This window comes from Parambassis ranga, chromosome 10 (assembly GCF_900634625.1).
Source record: "Parambassis ranga chromosome 10, fParRan2.1, whole genome shotgun sequence".
NCBI classification, from domain to species: domain Eukaryota; kingdom Metazoa; phylum Chordata; class Actinopteri; family Ambassidae; genus Parambassis; species Parambassis ranga.
In genome coordinates this window covers 19765844-19786606 of record NC_041031.1, presented here as the reverse complement: position 1 = coordinate 19786606, position 20763 = coordinate 19765844, and the positions used below count along the sequence as shown (strand labels likewise).

At 39.4% G+C, this 20763-nt stretch overlaps 1 protein-coding gene across 2 annotated transcripts in view; it reads left to right on the top strand.

Annotated features, from left to right (window-relative positions):
- The window catches only part of fstl5 (follistatin-like 5), a 130293-nt gene that overhangs the window by 28810 nt on the left and 80720 nt on the right, over window positions 1–20763 (top strand). For both annotated transcript variants that reach the window (XM_028416326.1, XM_028416325.1), the window contains exons 3-4: window positions 22–52; window positions 16204–16452. In XM_028416326.1, the coding sequence (XP_028272127.1) occupies window positions 22–52; window positions 16204–16452 (280 nt within the window). The remainder of the gene's footprint in view (window positions 1–21; window positions 53–16203; window positions 16453–20763) is intronic.

Below are 20763 nucleotides of genomic sequence, written 5' to 3'. Positions count from 1 at the left end.
GTTTTGTTTTTGTTCCTGCAGGATGGGATCCCTGAGAGCTTGAGAATAAAAGGTGAGTTCCCCACTTCTTATTATTATTTCTTCCTCCTCTCCTGTTCTCACATGCAGTGAACAACCCTCCTCGTACGTCACGCATGTTAGGTGTACGGTTGTTATCTAATGAACGCCACAGCATGGGTTAAACACATCATTTTGAATACCTACAGTGTCAAGAATTTATGTATTTTACCTTGCATTATAAACACCTGGTTCAAGAAGCAACTTTAACAAAGAACTGCATGCTTGGAAAGCTCTTAGGAGCACAGCACCCTTCAACGTGAAGAGAGAAAACGCCTCTGACAGTCCAAGCACATAAAGGTTAAAGTATTATTAAGTGGTTTCTTCTATTTTTCACATATCCAGGTACTGTTAAGCCCTGGCTAGGAAATACACAAAGCAAATTTCTGACCCACAGACACAAGGGGACACTCCACCCTGTTGAAATGGGACATAATTTCATGTCAGTGCAGTGTGTGCACTGTAGATCCTAGAAAACCTTCAACACACTGAAGACCTGAGCTTCAACGATGTATTCAGGTCTTTACATGAAGTTTAAGGGTAGAGTGTTCAAGCTCCTTCACTGCTTACTTTACAAGGACCATTTTCAAGGCGTTTCCTGTAACCTGACACTAGCATTACTTCAACCTTTTAGCTGTGATTAGGCTTTGTTTTCCCTCCTGGTTGGATTTAGGCATTAAAACTACTTGAGTAGGTTTGGGAAAAGATTGTGGCTTGAGTTTCAACAGACCCTTTCACAAGATTTAACATATTATATGAGGCAAAACTATCCCTTCAACACACAGCCCTTCTTACATTTCCCTGGCAACCTTACTGATCCCATCCTCAACAACACAGCGACCACTGCAAGGCACCTGATACATAAATTACCAACTATTCAAATCGATACACTGTTCTCATATAACATTTTCAGCTGAGGTCATCGGATGAGTTTTTCATGGTTTGTTGTGATTTTGTAAAACATTCATTGATTACATTTAAAACAATATAAATATGATTAATCTCTACTCCTGGCTATTCTCCCCAGTCAGCTTTACCTGCCAGTGTGACACTGGACAGTGAGGCTGCTCCTCTTGCTGGTTGACAGATGCATCTCATCTGTCAACCTGTCACCTTATAATGTCTTCTCTGTCTCCTCTAAACAAGAGTCAATGTCAGGCAAAAGGTGGTCCTGCTGCCTAACATGTCTGCCACTAAGTGTTTGAAAGGGCCGCTAAATGGACGTCTCCCCATTTTTCTTCACCAGGGAAGGTCGAAGCAGTAATTGTAGAGGGTGCATTACCATAAAGGGCGGCCCCAGCTGTCTGCTGTGATTCACTTTAATGCGCCATGTTCTGTAAGCCGAGAGGGGAGATCTCACTTTGGCCAGTTTTCAGTAAACTCATTTCTAGCTTCGATAACGAGAAGGCAAGCGGACTGTAGAGAAAATCATAAATAATTCAAGCATCAACAGGCACATTGGAGGCTGCTCATTATTGCCCAACTAAGGTCAATTTAGCATTAAAACTCTGGTTTTACAAGCTACGTCACCATCTGTATTTTAAATGACCTAGCATCTAGCAAGTGATAATGAGGAGAGACAAAAAAGCAGCAAGAGAGTACAGTGATTCAATTAGTACTTACACAAAGGTGTAAAAAAGTTTTTTGTTTTTAAAAATATTTCCCTTTCTCTTGCATTTTGTCTTGCATTGAAGATTGGTGAATTCCCTCTTGGTCTTGTTCTGCCTTGTTCTCATACTTAGATATGTTTACTTGTCTAAGACTGTTATATTCCTGTTGAAATTGTCGACCAGTCGAGGGTGTCCCTGCCCAGGTTTTCACCTATTGTATTCTCCAACAAAATGAGCAGTTTCAAATATGGATGGATGGAAATTACATCTCCCACATTCAGTGAGAACACAAACAATCAGGAAAAGAAAAATACGGATGGAGGGAATGCACCATCTTATAAACTCTAACTGAATGTCAGCACAGAAGACACAAAGACAGACAAATACCAGCCGTTTTCTAGGATGCTCTGTAATTGGAGTCCCAGAACAAGAATGTGCCACTCTCACCGAGCTTGTTATGTAGGCTGTAGCAAGACCTTGGACAGCGGGTGAAATGCAATTTTACAGAATAAATGGAGTGATTTAGTCATATGAAATACCTGATGGAGCTCTCTGAGATAATCTTACCATTGTACATTACATGTACAAAATATCAATAATGCAAAACTATTAAGGTGAAGGATTTACGAGTGTGTGGAATTTATTGCTGGTGTTAAGTGAATTGTAGTAAAACCCCTTGTAATTTTAATTACTGTTTATGTTCTGTGTAGCTACACAACTTTTAAGACGTTGTTATGTGATATGACATAGTAGCAACAGTATATTCTGGAGATGCTCCCTATAATCAGCCTCGCAGACATGCTGATCAGGGATCACACCTGTCCAGTGGCAGTGCCAAAACAACAATTTTAATGGAGACTAACAGCAGTGAAGTCAAACAGATATGCAAATGGTCTTTAGATTATTTTTTTTCATTTTTGAAACTTGAAAGAAACACAAAAACAAAACAATCCTCCATGAATGTCTAGCTACTTTTCTTCTCTGGGTTAGGGGTTAGTGTGCTGTTTTCCCTTGATTGGCTAAATGTAAAATATGGCAGAAGATCTCATGTTTATCATAAACAGCAGCCCTTTTCTGTTTGGAGGCAAATGGTCTTTTTTTTCTGAGGAATCTCATTCTAAGGAGATGCTGAACATTTTTCGAAGTGTTACCAATGGTGGGAAAAAAAGGAGCCCAAGCGATAGAGTGCACTCACACAGCTTTTACAAACCAATTCTTCCCTCAGCACATCAGCTGTAGACAGCCTGCAGATCAGTGTAAAACTCGTTTTGGTCACCTTCTAGTTGCACAAGGAAGTGCAGAATATTCCTGTTTGTATTCTCCTTGAGTAAAGTGCACACAAGTAAATATGGCTTCTGAATAAGGAGTTCCCCGACAGACGGAATGTTAAATAAGTCTTAAATAATCGTTGTACATTGTTCTGCTTCCATTAATTTGTTGCAAGTTTGAACTCGGCAGAAGAGCGAACGCCTGGTTTTGTAGCCTGGCACAACTGTTTAAGTTTGCTAATATGCGTCATTGTCTCGTCTCTCATATACTGACATAACATGTTAATTTGTATGCATAGCAACTGCCTCACCCTCACCAGACCCAAGCACATAGCAGAAGTGCATTTGAATAATTCAGAAGCTGCAAACGGCAAGCTCTAAATTGTATATTAATTCTAAAATTACACACCACCCCCTGGGACTGGGTTACACTTTTAATAACTCGTCACAGCTGCACCGAGGAGCGGTGATCGCTGCGTTGCACTCCGCTTTCCTCAGACAGAATTATTGGAGGACTCCCTGTTGTTCCATCTACAGTAGCTTGACTGTTTGCCACAATTTAATTTGCAATGGCCTTCATACAGTAAGTCTTAATCAAGTTATTGTTGAGTCACTGAGTGCAGTCTTCTGGGCAGGAGAAGAATTGGTTTTTCAAGAGATGCCATGTGACTGCACTGCACCATCTGCTTATAACCACCACTTTCAGGCGTAGATGAGTGGCCTATAGGATTTGCCTTTTGAATCCCTATAGGACTCCCTGCCTGTTTTACTGGACACTTGACCTACTAAGCCATGAGAGGACAGCTGTGTCTGGTCTAAATACTCCATGGTACGAGTCTGTCACCTCCTCAAGGGAAACAGCCAGCTATATATTTTATGGTCACACTGCACTTCAAAAAGCATTAGGCTGTCTTTGCACTGCAGGTCTTCCAACTCAAATTTCCACAGTAGCATCTAAATCCTCGGATATAGTTCATAAGTTGTCTGCTAGCAATAAGAAGTGATGGTATGTCAGAAAGCACCCACAGTAAGATGAATATGATATTACAGTCGGATGTCAGTTCTCTTCTTAAGCTAGTCATCACTGTAAATATTTTATTGACACCATTACACTGTTTATTTTGCTGTTAACTATTTGTTTATATTGTGAGTAAGTCATAGGTGGGCAACCAAAATATGGAATACAATAGTTAATACTCACAATGTGCATATTTCTGGTGTCAGCCCATATTCAAATGTCTTGTTCAGGGCAGGTCTTGTCAGCGTTGGACAAGACCTGCCGTTGGAGGGACAATTTGACCTCATAAAATATTTTTAAAAGGGTTAGGGTAAGCAGCTTCAATGCCTAAACCTATTCACACCAGGGAAGAGAATGGCACAAGCACTTTTGGGGAACCCAGACTTCTGCTGAAGCAAACTCTAGCCACCATTTAACCATTCACCTCTCTTTGTGGACTTGTATATATCAGCCCCTTAGCCAGCTTATGTTTAGAAGCATCTACAATGAAACTAAAAATTACTAATGCTTAATGAGATAAGGAGCTGTCAAGGTAAATAAATGAGGTAATAAACTGTCAGTAGTAGATTAGTTTGATGTTGGGTTATTTATCCCACAGTGACATATAATCCTACCTGCTTGCTTCTCTCGCCAGATAAACCAGATCTTCATGATCTGAACTATAATTTGAAAGATATGCAGAACACGCACTACTAATGAGCTTCTACTTGAGATTATTAAATAGTTTCCTTTATATGGTAATTAAACTAAGTGGCTCCACTGCTGTCTCTCTCCTGGATACACAGCATTATTGGCAAGGGAGCCGTGACTGACTTTGCTCCCCTCAATGAAGTTAAAGTATATTTTCTCAGCAGCAAAAATGTCGAACATCTGTTTGAGTGGGTTGTAACTGACTCAATGATAATTAGCGAAAGACTTTTTATAGATTTTATATGTTTGAAAACTGGAAGCACTTGATGTGACAGTTCTGTTTTGACATATTGGTATTTCTGGGTCTATCAGTACTTATTGGACCTTTTTTGTAGATTTTATGTCTGGATTCACAAACAGCTGATGTCAGATTTGTTTGGCTTGATGGAAAAATTATTCATGCTTGCATACACTGAGTGACCATCATAGGCCCTCAGAATTGCATTTATGAGCCACATCTTAACATTCTGTTAGGGGCTGTAATTTATTTTCAGGTCTTTAAATTCTCTAATAAACTTTAAAAGTGATAAAATGCTTATTTAAAAATAATAACGTGCACAGGCAGAGCAGAGCAGAGCGATGGATGTCAGACTGATCATCAGCACTGCCAAAGGAAGCATAACATGCTGCACACTTAGCAAGATCAACAATATTATACCATCAACACTCATCTTCAGCTTTTAAATGACTCCCACGGTGGTGATACCCATCATTTTTGGCAAACCATATCCTGAATACGTAAAATTAAATGGAGTGAGACAAATCTAATTGAGATTCATTAATAATTCTTAGTGATCTGCATGAACCTTACAGTGGATAATGATGAAGGCTTGGCAGTAGCAGTGCCTCTTTTTTTCCACCTGAAGGTCAACACAGTAATCACAGCAAGGAATATTATCTTGAAGGTCGCTTCCTGCTTTCAGCCAAGATTAACTTTAATGTATCTGAATGGAGGGACAAACATGGGATATAACTCCATAAGTGATCCACTCAGCCCGTTTACAGAGAACTGTAGTATTCTGTTACACAGAACGTCCAACATGAACGTGACTTCTGTGGTTTCCTCGGTTCTGTTAATGGCCTTTCTACACTGTGCGATTTTTAGCGATCTTATAAGACCATTGCATGACACACTATGTGACGTGAATCTAATAAACGATCGCCAAGTTTGATGCGTGCACATTGTACGATGACCGTTTACTGAATCGCAGCCGATCAGAGGTTACGTCATACGTCAACATGCGAGGAGGAGGAAGACGTGGAGTGACAGGTCGTAGCAGCTATCACACTGTGAGTCAGTAATCCTAAATTTCTGACACCGCTAGAATTTCATCTTAGCTTGTCTTTGGTCGCAAGACGCTGACAACAGTCGTCGTGGAACCTGTCTCACAGTGCGACGTAAGACCACCGATTTAGAGCCACGACCAAAGATATCCCCACGATTCTCCTACGATGCGCGTCTTTTGTCTGCGACAGCCCAAAATCGCACAGTGTAAACCGGGCATAAGGAATCTTATCTGTCTCAGTTGACAGCAGTTTCAGTACCCCAAACAACAGTTAGAGTTTAACTTGAACCATGAATAGACCATATGAGTTGTGTCTCTAACACACTTCACACAGGTTCCTCTCTTGTATCTTTGTTAGCATCACTCTTTTCATGTCGAGAGATTAAAAAAAAAGTCGATTTGAGTGACAGTAGACTTGTTTCTTCTTGTAAGGTCTTGTTCTCAGCGGGGGGGAGGTTAGCTTATGGCTGCAGTACAGGGAAAAAAAACAACTACAGTTTTGTTTTTCTTCTGTTCTTTCTTGAGATTAAATCTTAGATTGTCTTTCATGTGTTTTATCATGGGGGCTCTTTTGCTGTTGTTATTTTGTTTGTGTGTGTGTCAGATGGAGCAGTGAACACTTCAGTGTCTTTACTATTCAGTTCATGTCCTGGTGGTGATGCTGTCTTGCCTTTTGAAAAGCCCCTGTTGAGTTTAAATAGTATAACACACTACAACACAAAAGGTTTGATCTTTGACTATGATACCGACTTTCTGACGGAATCAGTACTTTGAGAAAAAAATCTCACTGATCTTTTCATGTTTGGTAAGGTAACCTTTGGTGCCACAACGTAATGTACAGCATCAGATTTCATTAGACAAGTTAGTTTGATGGACTCTATAGCATCACACATAAACAGCATGAGACTGTAGGCAAATGTGCAGGTGTCATCAATGAATCATATTTTAGATGCGCCAGGACTTGTGACCAGTGGACGTCATTTCCTGTATGTATGTTACGCTTTATCACTGCCCCTTCCCATGAGGAGAGCAGCTGCAGGACCTGAGTCTAATGACTCCAGCAGAAGACGGATTCTGGTACTTCGTAGTCATCAAAACAAATTACTGGCCCCATTTGTCACACGACACACACACACACACACCTTCCAAACGTTCATATAAAAAAAAAAAATGTGATTTTGAGGAAAACAAATCCTCTCCGTGTCTCAGCAGCACATTCTCACATCCTCTTTTGGAGAGTAAGTGGCACTAAATCAGCCCAATCAGCTACAAAACCTGAATAATAAAATAATCAAACCCTCATTCTGACAGAGTCCTGTGATTGCTGCTGTACAGCTGGTTAAAATAATGCTGAGAAAGGTGTACTTAGTGTCTGTATATGGAGTGAGAATATGCATAAAAACCAGCTTTGATCTTTCATTCTGAACTGTAAATGCCACAGGTACTGAAAGGCAGAATTCATAGGAGCAATATTATATCAGGTTGATTCTGACTGGATTTATAGGAGCTGCTCTGAAAGTCCTGCAAGGGCAGCCCAGGCGTGTGCAATAAAGTCATTATTAAAAGAAATGTTTATGTCCCTTTCTTCTGTATTTTTCCAAGTATTTAATTTGATGATCCGCTCACATCATTTGAGTGTTACCTTGAAGCTGGAGAGAGCCTGTTTAGCATTGAGATAACTATTACTTTGAATGGCCAGATTAACGTTTAATTTAAATTGTATTTAAACAGCGTTTTTGCTTCATTCTGCAATGAATGTCTTCAATAGCATTGAAAGAGAGAAAGGCTTTGCCAAAAGTGTGTTATATCTGTCCTAACCCTCGGCAATGAACCAACAAACACACTTAGAAACATGCTCACAAAACTGAATACAGTCTTCAACAGTATCATTATTGGTCATCTGAATATTTCAACAAAAGAAACAAGGGGAACACTAACTGAATAATCTTGAAGCCAGCAGTCCAAAATGATCAGATCTTAAGAGAAAATAAACTAGTTTTACCGCTGTTTGCCAAGCAGTCAGCCATGTGAAGTAGTAATGTGAAATAGCGTGGGGTGCTTACAATTAGTCGGCAATTTCTGATAAATGGGGTTGTTGGTGGAAATGCTCTCAGTGCTGCATCCTGATGTGGACAGAATGTAAGAGGAGCCAGGCCCACGTTCAGGGAATGAAAGGCGAGGGAATGAAATGGGACGGAAAGTTGCCAAGTGGCTGCCAGGTGCTCTCATCTACTCTCACGCATGCATTCAGTCAGGAAGCAGCAAGAAAACACACACACACACAGACAACCGTGTACAGCTATCTTTGTGAGGACATATGACATAATGCATTCTCTAGTTCCTTACCTGAACCTTAAGCATCACAACTAATTGCCTAACCATAAACTGCACCCTAACTGTGACCTAAACCTAATTCTAACCTTTACCTTAAAATCAAGTCTAAACCATCAAACAACCCTTTAAAAGGGTCTAAAAATGTCCTCACTTCAATGGTCTTCCACACAAACTGCTGTACAACAGCACACTCTTACTGCTGCATTAGAATTTGTGTTTCCAGACAATGGAGTATTTTACATGCCTGCATTTACATCACATACATCACAGAGTATGTTAAATAATATCATTGTATGCATTTACAAAAAATGAATGTAAAAGTTGCATCTAGTGAGGCACAAATGTTGAGTTAACTGTCGTTATAACAGTCTATTGCAGAAGCTGAAAGGAGAAGGTAACAAATAAAGTGACTCAATATAAAGCAGCAGCACATTAAGGTGATGGATATGCAGTCTAAATGTATAGTGCTGGTGTCCTAGCTGCATTTTTTCTTTTAAAGCTTAAAAGAAATGAGATAATGCTGTGAAAAATCAAAAACTGGTTTTTAACTATGTAGTGATATGTAAGTAAAAATGAATCATCTCATTTTTTATGAGATTTTATATTTGTATGCATTCAGAATGCTTTACCTTTTAAAAGTGTTAATTAAATCAACAGCACAATAACTCGCAAGGTAGCAAATGAATTGCCTCCCACACCATCATCTTTTTCCAAACCTCACCTAAATAGTGAGTGAAAATCAAAATACAGTAATGAAGTAATATGAAGTGGGCTTGTGCTTTATCCCATCTGCTAACTAGCTTCTGCGAATAATATTCAGTGCACTTTAAGATGTTCATTGAACAGACTTAATCTGTCGTTTATGCAGGGATGTGTTGATATTTTTCAATGCAGCTGATTTTTCTCCCTGTGAAATAATTTGGTAATGACCCCACACCGGATGTTATCTCTCCTCCAACACAGCAGGTTCCTCGATAAATGTTTGTAGTGGCTCTGAAGGGGGAATAAACCAACATAATATATTTTTAATATGTGCACAATGGACTAATCAATGTATGTTGCCACAAATAAAGTTGGTTAAATTAGAACAATACTGTACATAAGCATCAGACACCACAGTTAAGAGTTAAAATCTATATGAATAACTGACCGTATTTTCTGCTCGTGTTTGACTTGAACAAATATTTGATGTTGTTGTAAAAGAGATGTTTTACTACGTTAAGGAGCGTCATTTTCCACGTGGAAATGGAGGCTACTGTGGAAAGGACAACAGTGTCTTTCTGAACCACTGACAAGCTTGAATATTTCATGTAGAGTTTAATCATATCAGTGTGGTTTGTATTTATACTCTGTGCTTTGTGCTCTGTAAAGCCATTTATGATGAATGTGACAGTATTTTATGAATACATTGAACCTGTGGTGTTATGTTAGATTTCACAAACATGAGTGCAGTTGTCATGTGCTGTCATACAGTGTGTGTTTGTAGCTACGGGATGGATGTTCTGTAGTAAACGTGCGAATATCTGATATCATTTATATCAGTACTGAGAATGTTCCTGTCCATACTTAAACATACATTTTTTTCCCCTGCTGTATTTTTAATTGTTTCCATTGTACATGATAATTCGAGGCACACAGAGAGTATATCAGTGAGCATGTAATGAGTTTGACCCTTGTACTTTTCGCTGTAGCTGTTTTTACTGTTAAAGAGAAAAATTGAATGTCAGTGTTAAGTCAGTTTGTATAGAAGTTAAATGGCTAAAATGTGAATGCATGGGCTTCCTCTTGACCATGAATGTAGTCAGAGGAAGGAGACGCAGAGGCTGGCACAGCTGCAGAGCTGCAGGTTTTATTAAAATGGAAAAATGAGTCCATGGATTTGTCCTCTGCTCGTGTAGAATTGGACTAGAGTGAATTCATTAAAGAAAACAAAAATGGCAAAAGACCAGACAGTGGCATGTAAATGTAAATGTAAATCTGATTTAAAATGTTGACTTGTTGTCACATGATGAGTTATGAGTGACCACGAATGACATTGCATGATTTATTTCTTTGCATTTTATTGGAGGGACTATCCAATGCACTCGTTGATGAGGAAGAGAAGCCGTTAATGTTTTAAACATAGTGTGTTACTCTGCCCCAAAGGGTTGAAAAAAAACAGCTCTCATGCCTCAAATAGATTCTCATAAAATGTTCAGGAGTTGTTTATGCCACCAGGAGTAAAAGTGTTGTCACACGGCATCAATTAGCATACGATGGAGGAAGGAAGTGCATTTCAGAAGGTGATAACACACCACCTCCATCACTCTGCTAAAGGATACAGGTCTGTCAGCAGGTTTACACCTTTAGGGCACACATCTCTGCCATGACGTACATAATTTTGAAGATAACAAAGCTATAACAGACTGCCTATCAAAACACATACACAGTTTTTAACTGTGGATTGTTGCCAAGGACTCCTACCAGTGAGCTGCAAACTTGAGCTGTACAAACTTACTTAGTTCGAACATCCAACTGTCAATCCTGATTTTTCCATCTAACTTGAGTTACTACAGGATGTGGTCCTAAAGCCGATATCTGATTTGAGGCCATGAACAAGAACAGTCAGATTTTTGCCAATAGGTGTGTGTGGAGCATTGTCAATCTGCACTTGACATGTGCAGACTTGTAAGCAATGGAGGAAAATAGCACAGCAGTGCCAACAACAGCTCAGAAAATAGCAAAGGTTGTTTTTTTTTGTTGCCTTCTTGTTCTTCAGACATTCAGGATGACTGTTCGCTGTCCTCTGGAGCACTTTATCCAAAAATGCACTGCAGTCGCTCTCATTTCCATATTTCCCCCATGAGCCACCTTTGACAGGTCTTAAGTGATCTCACAAACATGACTTTGTCTGGTGTTGTAACATTGAATATTCTTTCCATTAGTCTTAGGTTGCCGAGGTATCTTAAGACTAAATTCACTACTGCTTAATTTACTTGTTCCTTATTGTAGACGATTTAAAATGAAATCTCACTGTGCACACCCACAATACTGTGTGGCTGCAAAGGAATCATACTTAGGTCCATTAGAATTTATTCCTAATAGACATGTCACAAATACCTTATTGTCCGCAAATTGGTGACATTCAGAGCTTCATTTCATTCCGTGTTCATGAGATGCTGCTAATGGTCATGGTTTACTCCAGTCATCAGAGAAAGCCCTGGGTAAATGACGTCGGACCTTTAACCATGAATTGATGAAACCTTTTCTTTGCACGACAACAGGTTGGCTAAAAATACCCTTAATTGCTGCTGCAACTGTAGATGCTTGTGTCCTCCAGCTCTCCGCACATACTATCTGTACCTGCTCAACTTGATACCAAGTCAGCTGGTGTGTGAGAATGTGACAATGTTTATGTGCCAGATGAAATTTGAATGTCATTTTATTGGCCGTTTACTCTGATTTGCATCCTCTTGTTGTAGTCATAGCCTTATGGGCTAGTGTCATTCAGTACACTGTGTGAGCTTAGAGGCTGCCTGTTTACCACACTCTCTCCCTCAGGACTCCAAGCTGTTGTAATGGAGAACATCAGATAGGTAGCAGATCAACACACTTTAAGAAGAGGAGAAAAGGCCATGTCAGAAATAGAATGCACTGTATGGAGGTGCATGTCAAGAGTAAATATGCTTCAAAAGACATGAGCATTTAAATTCAGCATGCACATCAGAGATGTCACAAGGCAGCTCAAATGGCTTTGAGCGGGTTGTTACACATTGGTGGACGGCAGTTTCCATTTCGCTTTCTCTAAAGCTCGTCTTTTGCTGTGATACTGAGGCTTTGATCCATCTGCAGAGACAATCTGATTATGTTGGCCATGTCCAAGTACGTTTGTTATCCCGTTAGCCAGTGTTCACCTCATTATGCATGCATGGAGGGATGATGCCCTTCACATGATGTACACTGGAGTCACATCTGTCAGGACCTTGGTGTTGCCTACACACTCTGACTAAAGGTTAACGTTTTACCTGCACAGGGCACATTAACATTTGATTTTAATGAGATGATTCCAACTAATTGTCTTTTATGTATGAAGCCATTGTCCACTACAGAATACAGAACTATAGCAACAAGTGTAAAATATCCCATGCTGTGTGCTCTATGAAGAGTTGACTGTTGTAATCTAAGTGTGGATGTTTTATATTTTTGATGTTAGCAAGTCATTTTTTGAATTTAAACTGCTGAGGATGTCATCTTTGCCGCAGTTATGTGTGAAAGAGTGACACCCCGGAGAGGAAGGTGAAAGCTTATAACTGTGGTATTGTGGTTGTTGCCTCATCCTTGCACTCTTCAAATCCAACATTAATTAAAGTGAGGAAACACACAATCATTAAAATATCAGAGTCCATCCACAAGAAAGCTGAATGATTAAAGAAACCTCGGAAGGTTCACTTGTTTCTTATTTACCTGTGTCGGTGAAGTGCTCTGTGGCAGGCTGGATACAGAAACTCTTTATTTTGAACTCAACAAATTGTGAAAACTGATGTTTTATTGGAGAAAAATGGCCACGACCCACTTTAAAGTTGACCCTGATCTAAAACTCTTTGATCTGTTTGGTTAGACACATTTTATAAAGTTTTCTCATCAGCACTAAGCTTAGCCACCACTTCCTAACTATCATTTCCTGAGTAAGGACAGACTGACAGTCACCCAGAGGGCCTCACTGAAAACTGGCCATCATGGATTTTTGTGCACGCTTTGAGAAATAATATGTCATCAATAAATGAATGGCTGTGTGCAATTCCTCATTTGTCTCTGATGTCAGTTGATGACCAGACAGTTGGATGTGCATACTGATAACAAATGACTGCGCCCTTCACTGACCCTGCTGGTGGCAGAGGATGCCTGGCTGTGCGACACAAATTCACTAAATAATCATTATGCTACTGCACCACGGGGAATTAATAAACTAGCAAATTGACTGGCTCCAATCAGGTCACAGTGTACACACTTGTATCTCGTCTAAAGCCTCTGTGACGGCTAGAGGATGATGCAGGGCTGCATGTGGGGAGATGAAAGGGATGTGAAGGAAGTCATGGAGAAACATACACTGATACTATCTACACAATTTAAAAAAAAAAATTGTTTTAAAAAGCCATCCCTTTAATACCTCACTGTAAACCGCTGTTTACTGGGGGTAAATCTTGCTTTTGGTGTGAAATAACAGATCAGGAGACTGCCCTGCTCAAAGCTAAATGCATCATAGATTGTAATTAATGCAGTCAGGCACCACTCTAGTCAATATTTATTGGCCAGTAGTGAAAGAGATTGTGTGCAGTGTGAGTAAAGTGTTTGCCTGCCAGTTTGTCTGCAGCAGATTAAAGGTTTTTTTTTTTCTACAGCTTACAGTTCTGTTGCTCACTCTAGCGTACCTGCAGTGCAATGACGACAAATGTGCATTATGTGACTTACTGTGTGATCATGTGTAAGTCGTTTTCAATAGGTAATGTGATTTTTAAGAAAATGCAAAGCAGTATGTATGAGGCAGCTTCCAGGGCTGAGAAATAAAGCCTGGAAATAAAGTGGAAGTGTAAAAATCTGCAGTTCCTCCTGCGACCTCTGGGGGCTGGCTCAAGAAGAGAGTCAATACTGACTCTAACGCCAGGTTAAAATGACCATCAATGTATTTTTTAAGGGTGTTCTGAACAACCAGGTTCCAATCATAGTTAGCCAATAGTCATTAAATTGATTCACTGCTCGTCTTCAAAAGGCTGATCGGAGAAGCCGACCAGATGAGGTAGTTTGAACAAAAAATACCTATTGTGGCCAACATTTGAGCCTGAAGCCACGAGTGACTTTATATCATTCCTCTTCTTCTGCTACCTTGCTTATTTTGTGCTGGTCCAAAAACAGAACAGGGAGTGTGGAGTAAGTACAAGGGAACAAGGCAAAGATAGAGGTGTAAGTGAACACATCCCATCCATGAGATCCATGTTTTCTGTAAACCATTAAAGGGTATGGAGGTGAAAGTGTCAGCTTCTAAATCAATTCATTATTATAATATATTCAAATATATTACAATATTATTAATAATACTGAAATACTGGATTTTTGTATTTGAAAGACAATTTTTTGCAATATTAGATTCTGCTGCTTAACTTGAAGTATAACCTTTAAGAAGCTACCTTTTCATTAATATTGATATAATATTGATTCAGGAGGTTTGGGCTTAATTGAACGTGGCCTTACTTATATTGCGTAACAAGATACAACTGATTAAAATCAGTCAGCTGCATGATGCTTCAACATGCACTACTTACCACTTATTTTAGTTTAATATGTTATTAAAAAAGGTGACTTAGAGAATGGAGGAAGGTAATTAGATAAAAAAGGATTTGTATAATTAGGAATGATCACAGTTAAGGTTAAGGCACTCTCTAACAGGGTCTGCGTGTTGGGAATGGTGATTAATCAAGTTTTTTGCAGTTTGCCTCTCATTAAAGGTTGGACAAGTGAGGAAAAAAACTACAGCACATAACTTGTAGACATGAAAATGATCACACATATTTTACTTAAACTAATGCTACTCTCTGGCAAGGTATGAATATTTTTACTGATGTGTGGCTGCAGCTTCATCAAAGAGTATATCAAAGAGTGTATTCTGGCTTCAATCAGTGATTGGTGGTGATCGGCCATGATACTTTCATAAATCAGTGATTGGTGATCAGCCCAAAAAAACCCTGATGAGGAGCACCTCTAATATTTTCTGGTGTAACTGGCCAGATTAATTGGAAGAACTTGCGTGATGTTTTCACTGTCGGAGCAGTGTATCTATGATGGTCTCCTCTGAATGATTCTTTGATAGTGATTAAACAAATAGCGCTCACTCAGTATGCACAAAGCAGGCTAGTTGATTGTGGTCATTAAGAAGAATTTATAACTGTTTTGTGAGTCTGCTCACTCTGGAGTCAGATTTTGCTCGCTGTTGGAGGTCTGTATGTGCAAATGTTTGAACATATTATCACAGCCATTACACTGATCTGTATTAAAACAGGTTTTAGGAGCTGAGGTATGTCTTTATTCTAGTCTTGATAGTATAGCTATACATACAGCAAAGAAGTATAGTGAGCAGTCATTATTTTCCTTGTAGACTGCCTTTATACACAAAATGTATCCATGCAGCAGGTGAGCAGGCTGCTGTTATAAAGCCTCTATGCTGTACATACTGTATTTGATATGGTCCATGAGTTACTGTGTGGACTGATCTGTGGCCTTCCAAGACTTGTTAGTATTCATACAACTGAACAGGCAGACCACATCAGAATCCCACCCTCAGAGAAAAGAAAATCTTGTTCCTACAAATGAAATGAATTCATCCTCACATTTGGTTTAATTTCATTTTCCCTGCCTCTTCCGCACTTGAATTGAATGAATACTCAATGACGATGTATTTTTAAGGGTCACTGTTTGCAGGAGTGCATTTGTTTCTGCAAAACCGCTGCTCTAGTCGCTAACTGATGATTCGCATGAATTCACACCCACAGCTAGGAGTAGTTTGTGAGTGACTGTGGTACTGCATAGGGCATCAATTCTTCTTGTGTTTTAACCCTGTAAATGAAGCAATGTGTAGATGTTGTAAAGGTAAGTTAAGTAAATAAACAATCTTGACCTTTAGCATTCAGTAGACCCATTATTTCTCCATGTCCTCTCTAATTGCTGTGTGTTGTTTATGCATTAAGTGGCACTCTTTATATGCTTTATAGTAAAATTGACTTTATGCATTTGTCTGACATTTTCTGAACAAAATACTTTCTACTATTGATGGTGATTCCCTGAGAACCGGGATTGAACAGCCTAAATTAGATCGAGCTTGAAACAGGAGTGTAAATTACTGCCTTCCGTCTGTACTGACAAATATGCACATAAATCCACATAAGTCTAACAGCTTTTTGTGTATTACACAGGTTTTATGGGACACAATGGCTACCCAGGACCATGTGAACACAAGTACTGTGGCTTGGGACGCCATTGTGTGGTCAACCATGAGACGGAGCAAGGGGAGTGTAAGTGTTTGGATCACTGCAAACCACACTACAAACCGGTCTGTGGTTCTGATGGGAAGCTGTACCAGAACCACTGTGAGCTCCACCGGGCCTCCTGTATCAGAGGACAAAGGATTACTATCATGCACAGTGAGGAGTGCTTCTACAAAGGTAAGCGCTCATTTGGGCTTCCTATAAATGACAGTTGTGGGTTGACCTGATTGCTGAATGATATTTGTGCACATGTGTTTCTTTGATGACAGTAAGAAAATTATTTTCATCCAATGAACAGCACAACGTGTGAAAGACTTGTACAAAAAGAGGTCTTGTGTACATTTAGCCGTGGATAAAGTTAGTGCCATGTCTGCCACTATGAGTTTCATGGGACTGCATTTGTAAGAGGCGTAATTTAAGCAGTGTAGACGTAGAAATTAACATTACTATCATTATTATACATGGAGTTGTGTGGGTTTTTTTAATAACTTTGATTATTCTACTAATTTATTGGAATCATTTTACAATGATAATGTGTGATAATGTTTTTGCAGTGTAGTGTGTAGTGTGCATTTTATGTTGTCATAGAGGAAACAATGATGCTGGTGAATTCAAGTGGCAGCATAATACAAGAAAAACAGGATGTTAATTAAGCGGGTATCTTTGGTGGTGAAGCATGTTCACTGCACACTTAGATACTTAATGTTAAAATACAGGCACATACGTTAAATCACAAAAGACAGCACACCAGTGCTATAATATCTTTCACGTGACGAGGTTAACCCTGCAAACATCGCTGAAGATACAGTGCACGATTAGCATGACTTACTGGCAAACGCAGTAGACTGTTGCCTGAACAGTCAATGGAACATAAATACAAAGATACATTGTGAAAACGTCATAGTCATAAAGCTCTTTCTGAAATGCACAGCTTGTTTCAGAGGCAGGAGCAGGTGGTAGTGCTGTAGTGTTCATATTTCCCTCGAGAAGGTTGACTGCTCTCTACCATTGATTGTATAAACACACCAATTATTCTTAGTCCCTGAAAACACAGCTCGTCTCCCATCACCCAATCAGGGCACAGGGGAAAAACAAAGCAAAATACATATATAGACTCCACATGTATGATATTCATCATTGACAGTAGTTTAATAAATACTGAGATAAACACTAAAATATCTTCATAGATAGACTGGAAGTGGGGTCTTAGATCTATATAGTGTTGCACATGAAACTCTCAGAGGTCCTCCTTACAGGGAGTTTTAAGGGGGCCACATCCTCAGACTCTACAAACAACAAACAGCACATCCTCCACACCAAGCGTGTGCTCTTCCACCACTGAAATGTTCGAACAAAGCCTCACTGCAGGTAGGAAAACATGCTTTTACAACAATTCCCATCGCAACACAAACACCAACAATCCAAATATTTTAAGACTGCAGCCTCATGACTTAGAATATATTAACAATCCAAGCTTTGATTACATCCTGATCAGAGAAAAAGACACGCAGATCAATAACACCCTTGTCGGTAACAGTCCTAATCACTGCCCTGTCCTGTCAGGTGACCCTCTCCTGCCTGCTCTACACTCAATAAGCATTTATTCGCATTGCAGAGTAGGATATTTGACCAATGTCAGGCAATCAATATCAGATCAACAGGAGCCAAAAGAAGGGAAAAAAATAGCAGCTCTTTTTTTTTTTTTTCAACGCAGCCCGTGCTCAGTCCAGACGGTTTTCTTTTCTAACTGATATGTAATCAATTTCTAATTGGACGAGAGCTCATGGAAGAAGACAAAGGAGCCTGTTAGAGCAATTAGTAATCTCTACTGCAGCTCTGTTTTCTTCTCTGCTCTTTCAAATATTTAAAATATAAACCATAAATTATGAAGGTGATATTTACACTGTTGAAGCTTTATGTGGGAAAACCTAGGGATTGCCAAAATGTTACACAGCTGCAGGGAATTTGTTCTTTGTTGCAACTACAAAAGACAATGTGGCAGGCAGAGGAGATGAATAATTGAACAAACGTAATCAAGCTTACAACCAAATCTAGATGTAAAGGGGATTTATTAGTGGGTGAAACAGAATATGCCCTCAATGGCACGTTAAATGTGTCACTTGATTATTTGTCCTCCAGGTAAATGGGCGCAATTCAAGTAGCAATATGGAGATAAATATTCATTATTTGAGCATAATAATGAATTTTCTTCAAATACTTACCTCTGTAGAGGTGATGTTTTGGGTCACATTCACTCTAAGCTACTGCTTTACAGCTTTCTTTTGGTAGGAAGTAAGGCCATTTGCCAGGTGTAAGCTTTTTTTTTAATCAAAGTACATACGACAGTGGTGAGTCTCGATGACAGTGACAATTGATTCAAAAGCTGGCGAGCTTGATGAAAAAGAAAAGCGTTAACCTTGTAACATGAGTAACGCTCTTTTCTTAACCAAACATACTGGGGATTATCTAAATGATATTATTAGCCTGTGGAGACTTGTAAAGAGAATGTTTTTTTTTTATTTATTTGAGCTATTTCTTATGCATTGAACCATTCGATGCATGTGTTTAGGATCAGAACGTGTGTTTTGTTTGGTTATGGACATATGCAGGGAGGCATTTTTTCCCACTGGCACAGAGACGAGTGTTGCCAACCCTCTCTAATATAATGGTAGGGCACTGAACTGATTCTTAAATATGGTAAATGTTGGATAATTAGTATATATATTTTATGCTGATCTATGTTAAAAGTAGAAATAAACCTTAACAATGTAACCCACAGTGAACCGAAAACGCGAACCCTGATACAACTGTGTGATGCTGTACATGTCACCTGTATGCAAATTGTTTGAATGGTGGTGTGTTGTTGGTACAATCCAGATCGCTTGCCATAAGAGCAGCATGATGCCTTTTTTCTGTCCAATTTACTAAACATGTTGTGTTCTATAACCGTAGGCTGTTAAATTCAAACATACTGCCTTAAATGAACTGTCCGTGCCAGATCGATGGCGTGCCGCCTCTGCCAATGCTCTGCTGACCGCCACCAATGGTTCATACTCCCCAAGAGCTAAAGAAATGGTGATCAGCCAGACAGCGATGGTGTATTTCCAGCATTTATCAGCCACTTACACTCGGTGGCACCAAGCCTTGTTTTAAATATGGATGGTCCTGGTCATCCTCTTTTACAACCATGTATCAGATATAAAACCCTCCAGTCCTCTATCACACTGCTGATTAAACAGAGAACATCAAACACAGTACAAACACTGTTACAACAGTGTGTTAGCAAGACGTCTAGGCACACTTTTGTTAGTATAATTATATAGTGGATTTACATATTCAGATTTTTCCTGGGTGGTAGTGAGATTAGAATTTAAAGCAGACATTTAACATATGGTTTACAAAAAACCCATTGGAAAACGATGTTGTGGTGCCATGTCTTCATACAGAAGCTTTCAGCATGTTATTTGCTATGTTCAGATGTCATGGTGATATATTAATGAAACCACATGTCATCCGCAGACGAGCTCAGAGAATCTATTATCACTGAAGACACTCTGCTTTATAATAATTTGATAGACAGACAATTAGTCTCCAGGGTAAGCTTAAACTTGCTGTTGTTGGAAATGATTCTTTTTGAACTGACATCCATATGCAAAGGAGATGAATCACTATTGGTTCTGGTCCCAGCTGGATGGGTCTATGTTGGGAATGGACAGGCCTTGTCAGCCTAACCTCTTATCTGCTGTGGAAGACAGGATAAAAAATGACAGCCATGTGTTGACTGAAGCTTCTCATTAGCACTGGCGAGAGCATATGACCCCCATTTTCCCTTTGCACTGCATGGCAACTTAACCAGAATCGGATCTGATTGAAAATTAAGTGGTGCACAAAAGCCTGTCCAATCTGCAGAGGGCAATGTGCACATGAAGGCGAGCAATCTCTGCAGAAAGCAATCGCCACGAGTGGGGACAATTAGGGCTAAGGTTGCAGCACATCAAGCAAGTGGTTTCAGTGCATTTAGCACATCCAATTATGTGGTAGATCATAAGTTTAGAAAACCTTCAGGTTCTTGGCTCTCAATAAATCTTCTGTGCCATTTTTTTTTGGTATTTATTGCATTCTGTATTGTTGCATTACAACACTTACTTTGGTATTGCATCAGGTTGTAAGATGGATCAAAGTTTTACACATCTTTATTTAAGATGAGCTGGTGTTATTGCATTACATCATACCTGTATGAAGTGGAACACTGCTGCAAATGTCAGGATGTTGGGCATTCAAGGGGAAGGACTTTTTGGACTTTGGACTTTTTTATGTTTGTTTTGATACAGCGAGGGATACAAACAAAGTAAAACATGCTCTTACTCTAGTCTAGTCAACACAGTCTCATTCTCATTGTTGTCTGATCTCTGTCTCTTTTGTCTAATGCTGTAATTATACAACAAACTGGGTAGTCCATTTTGACCAGGTCAGAGGGATGTGGTGGAT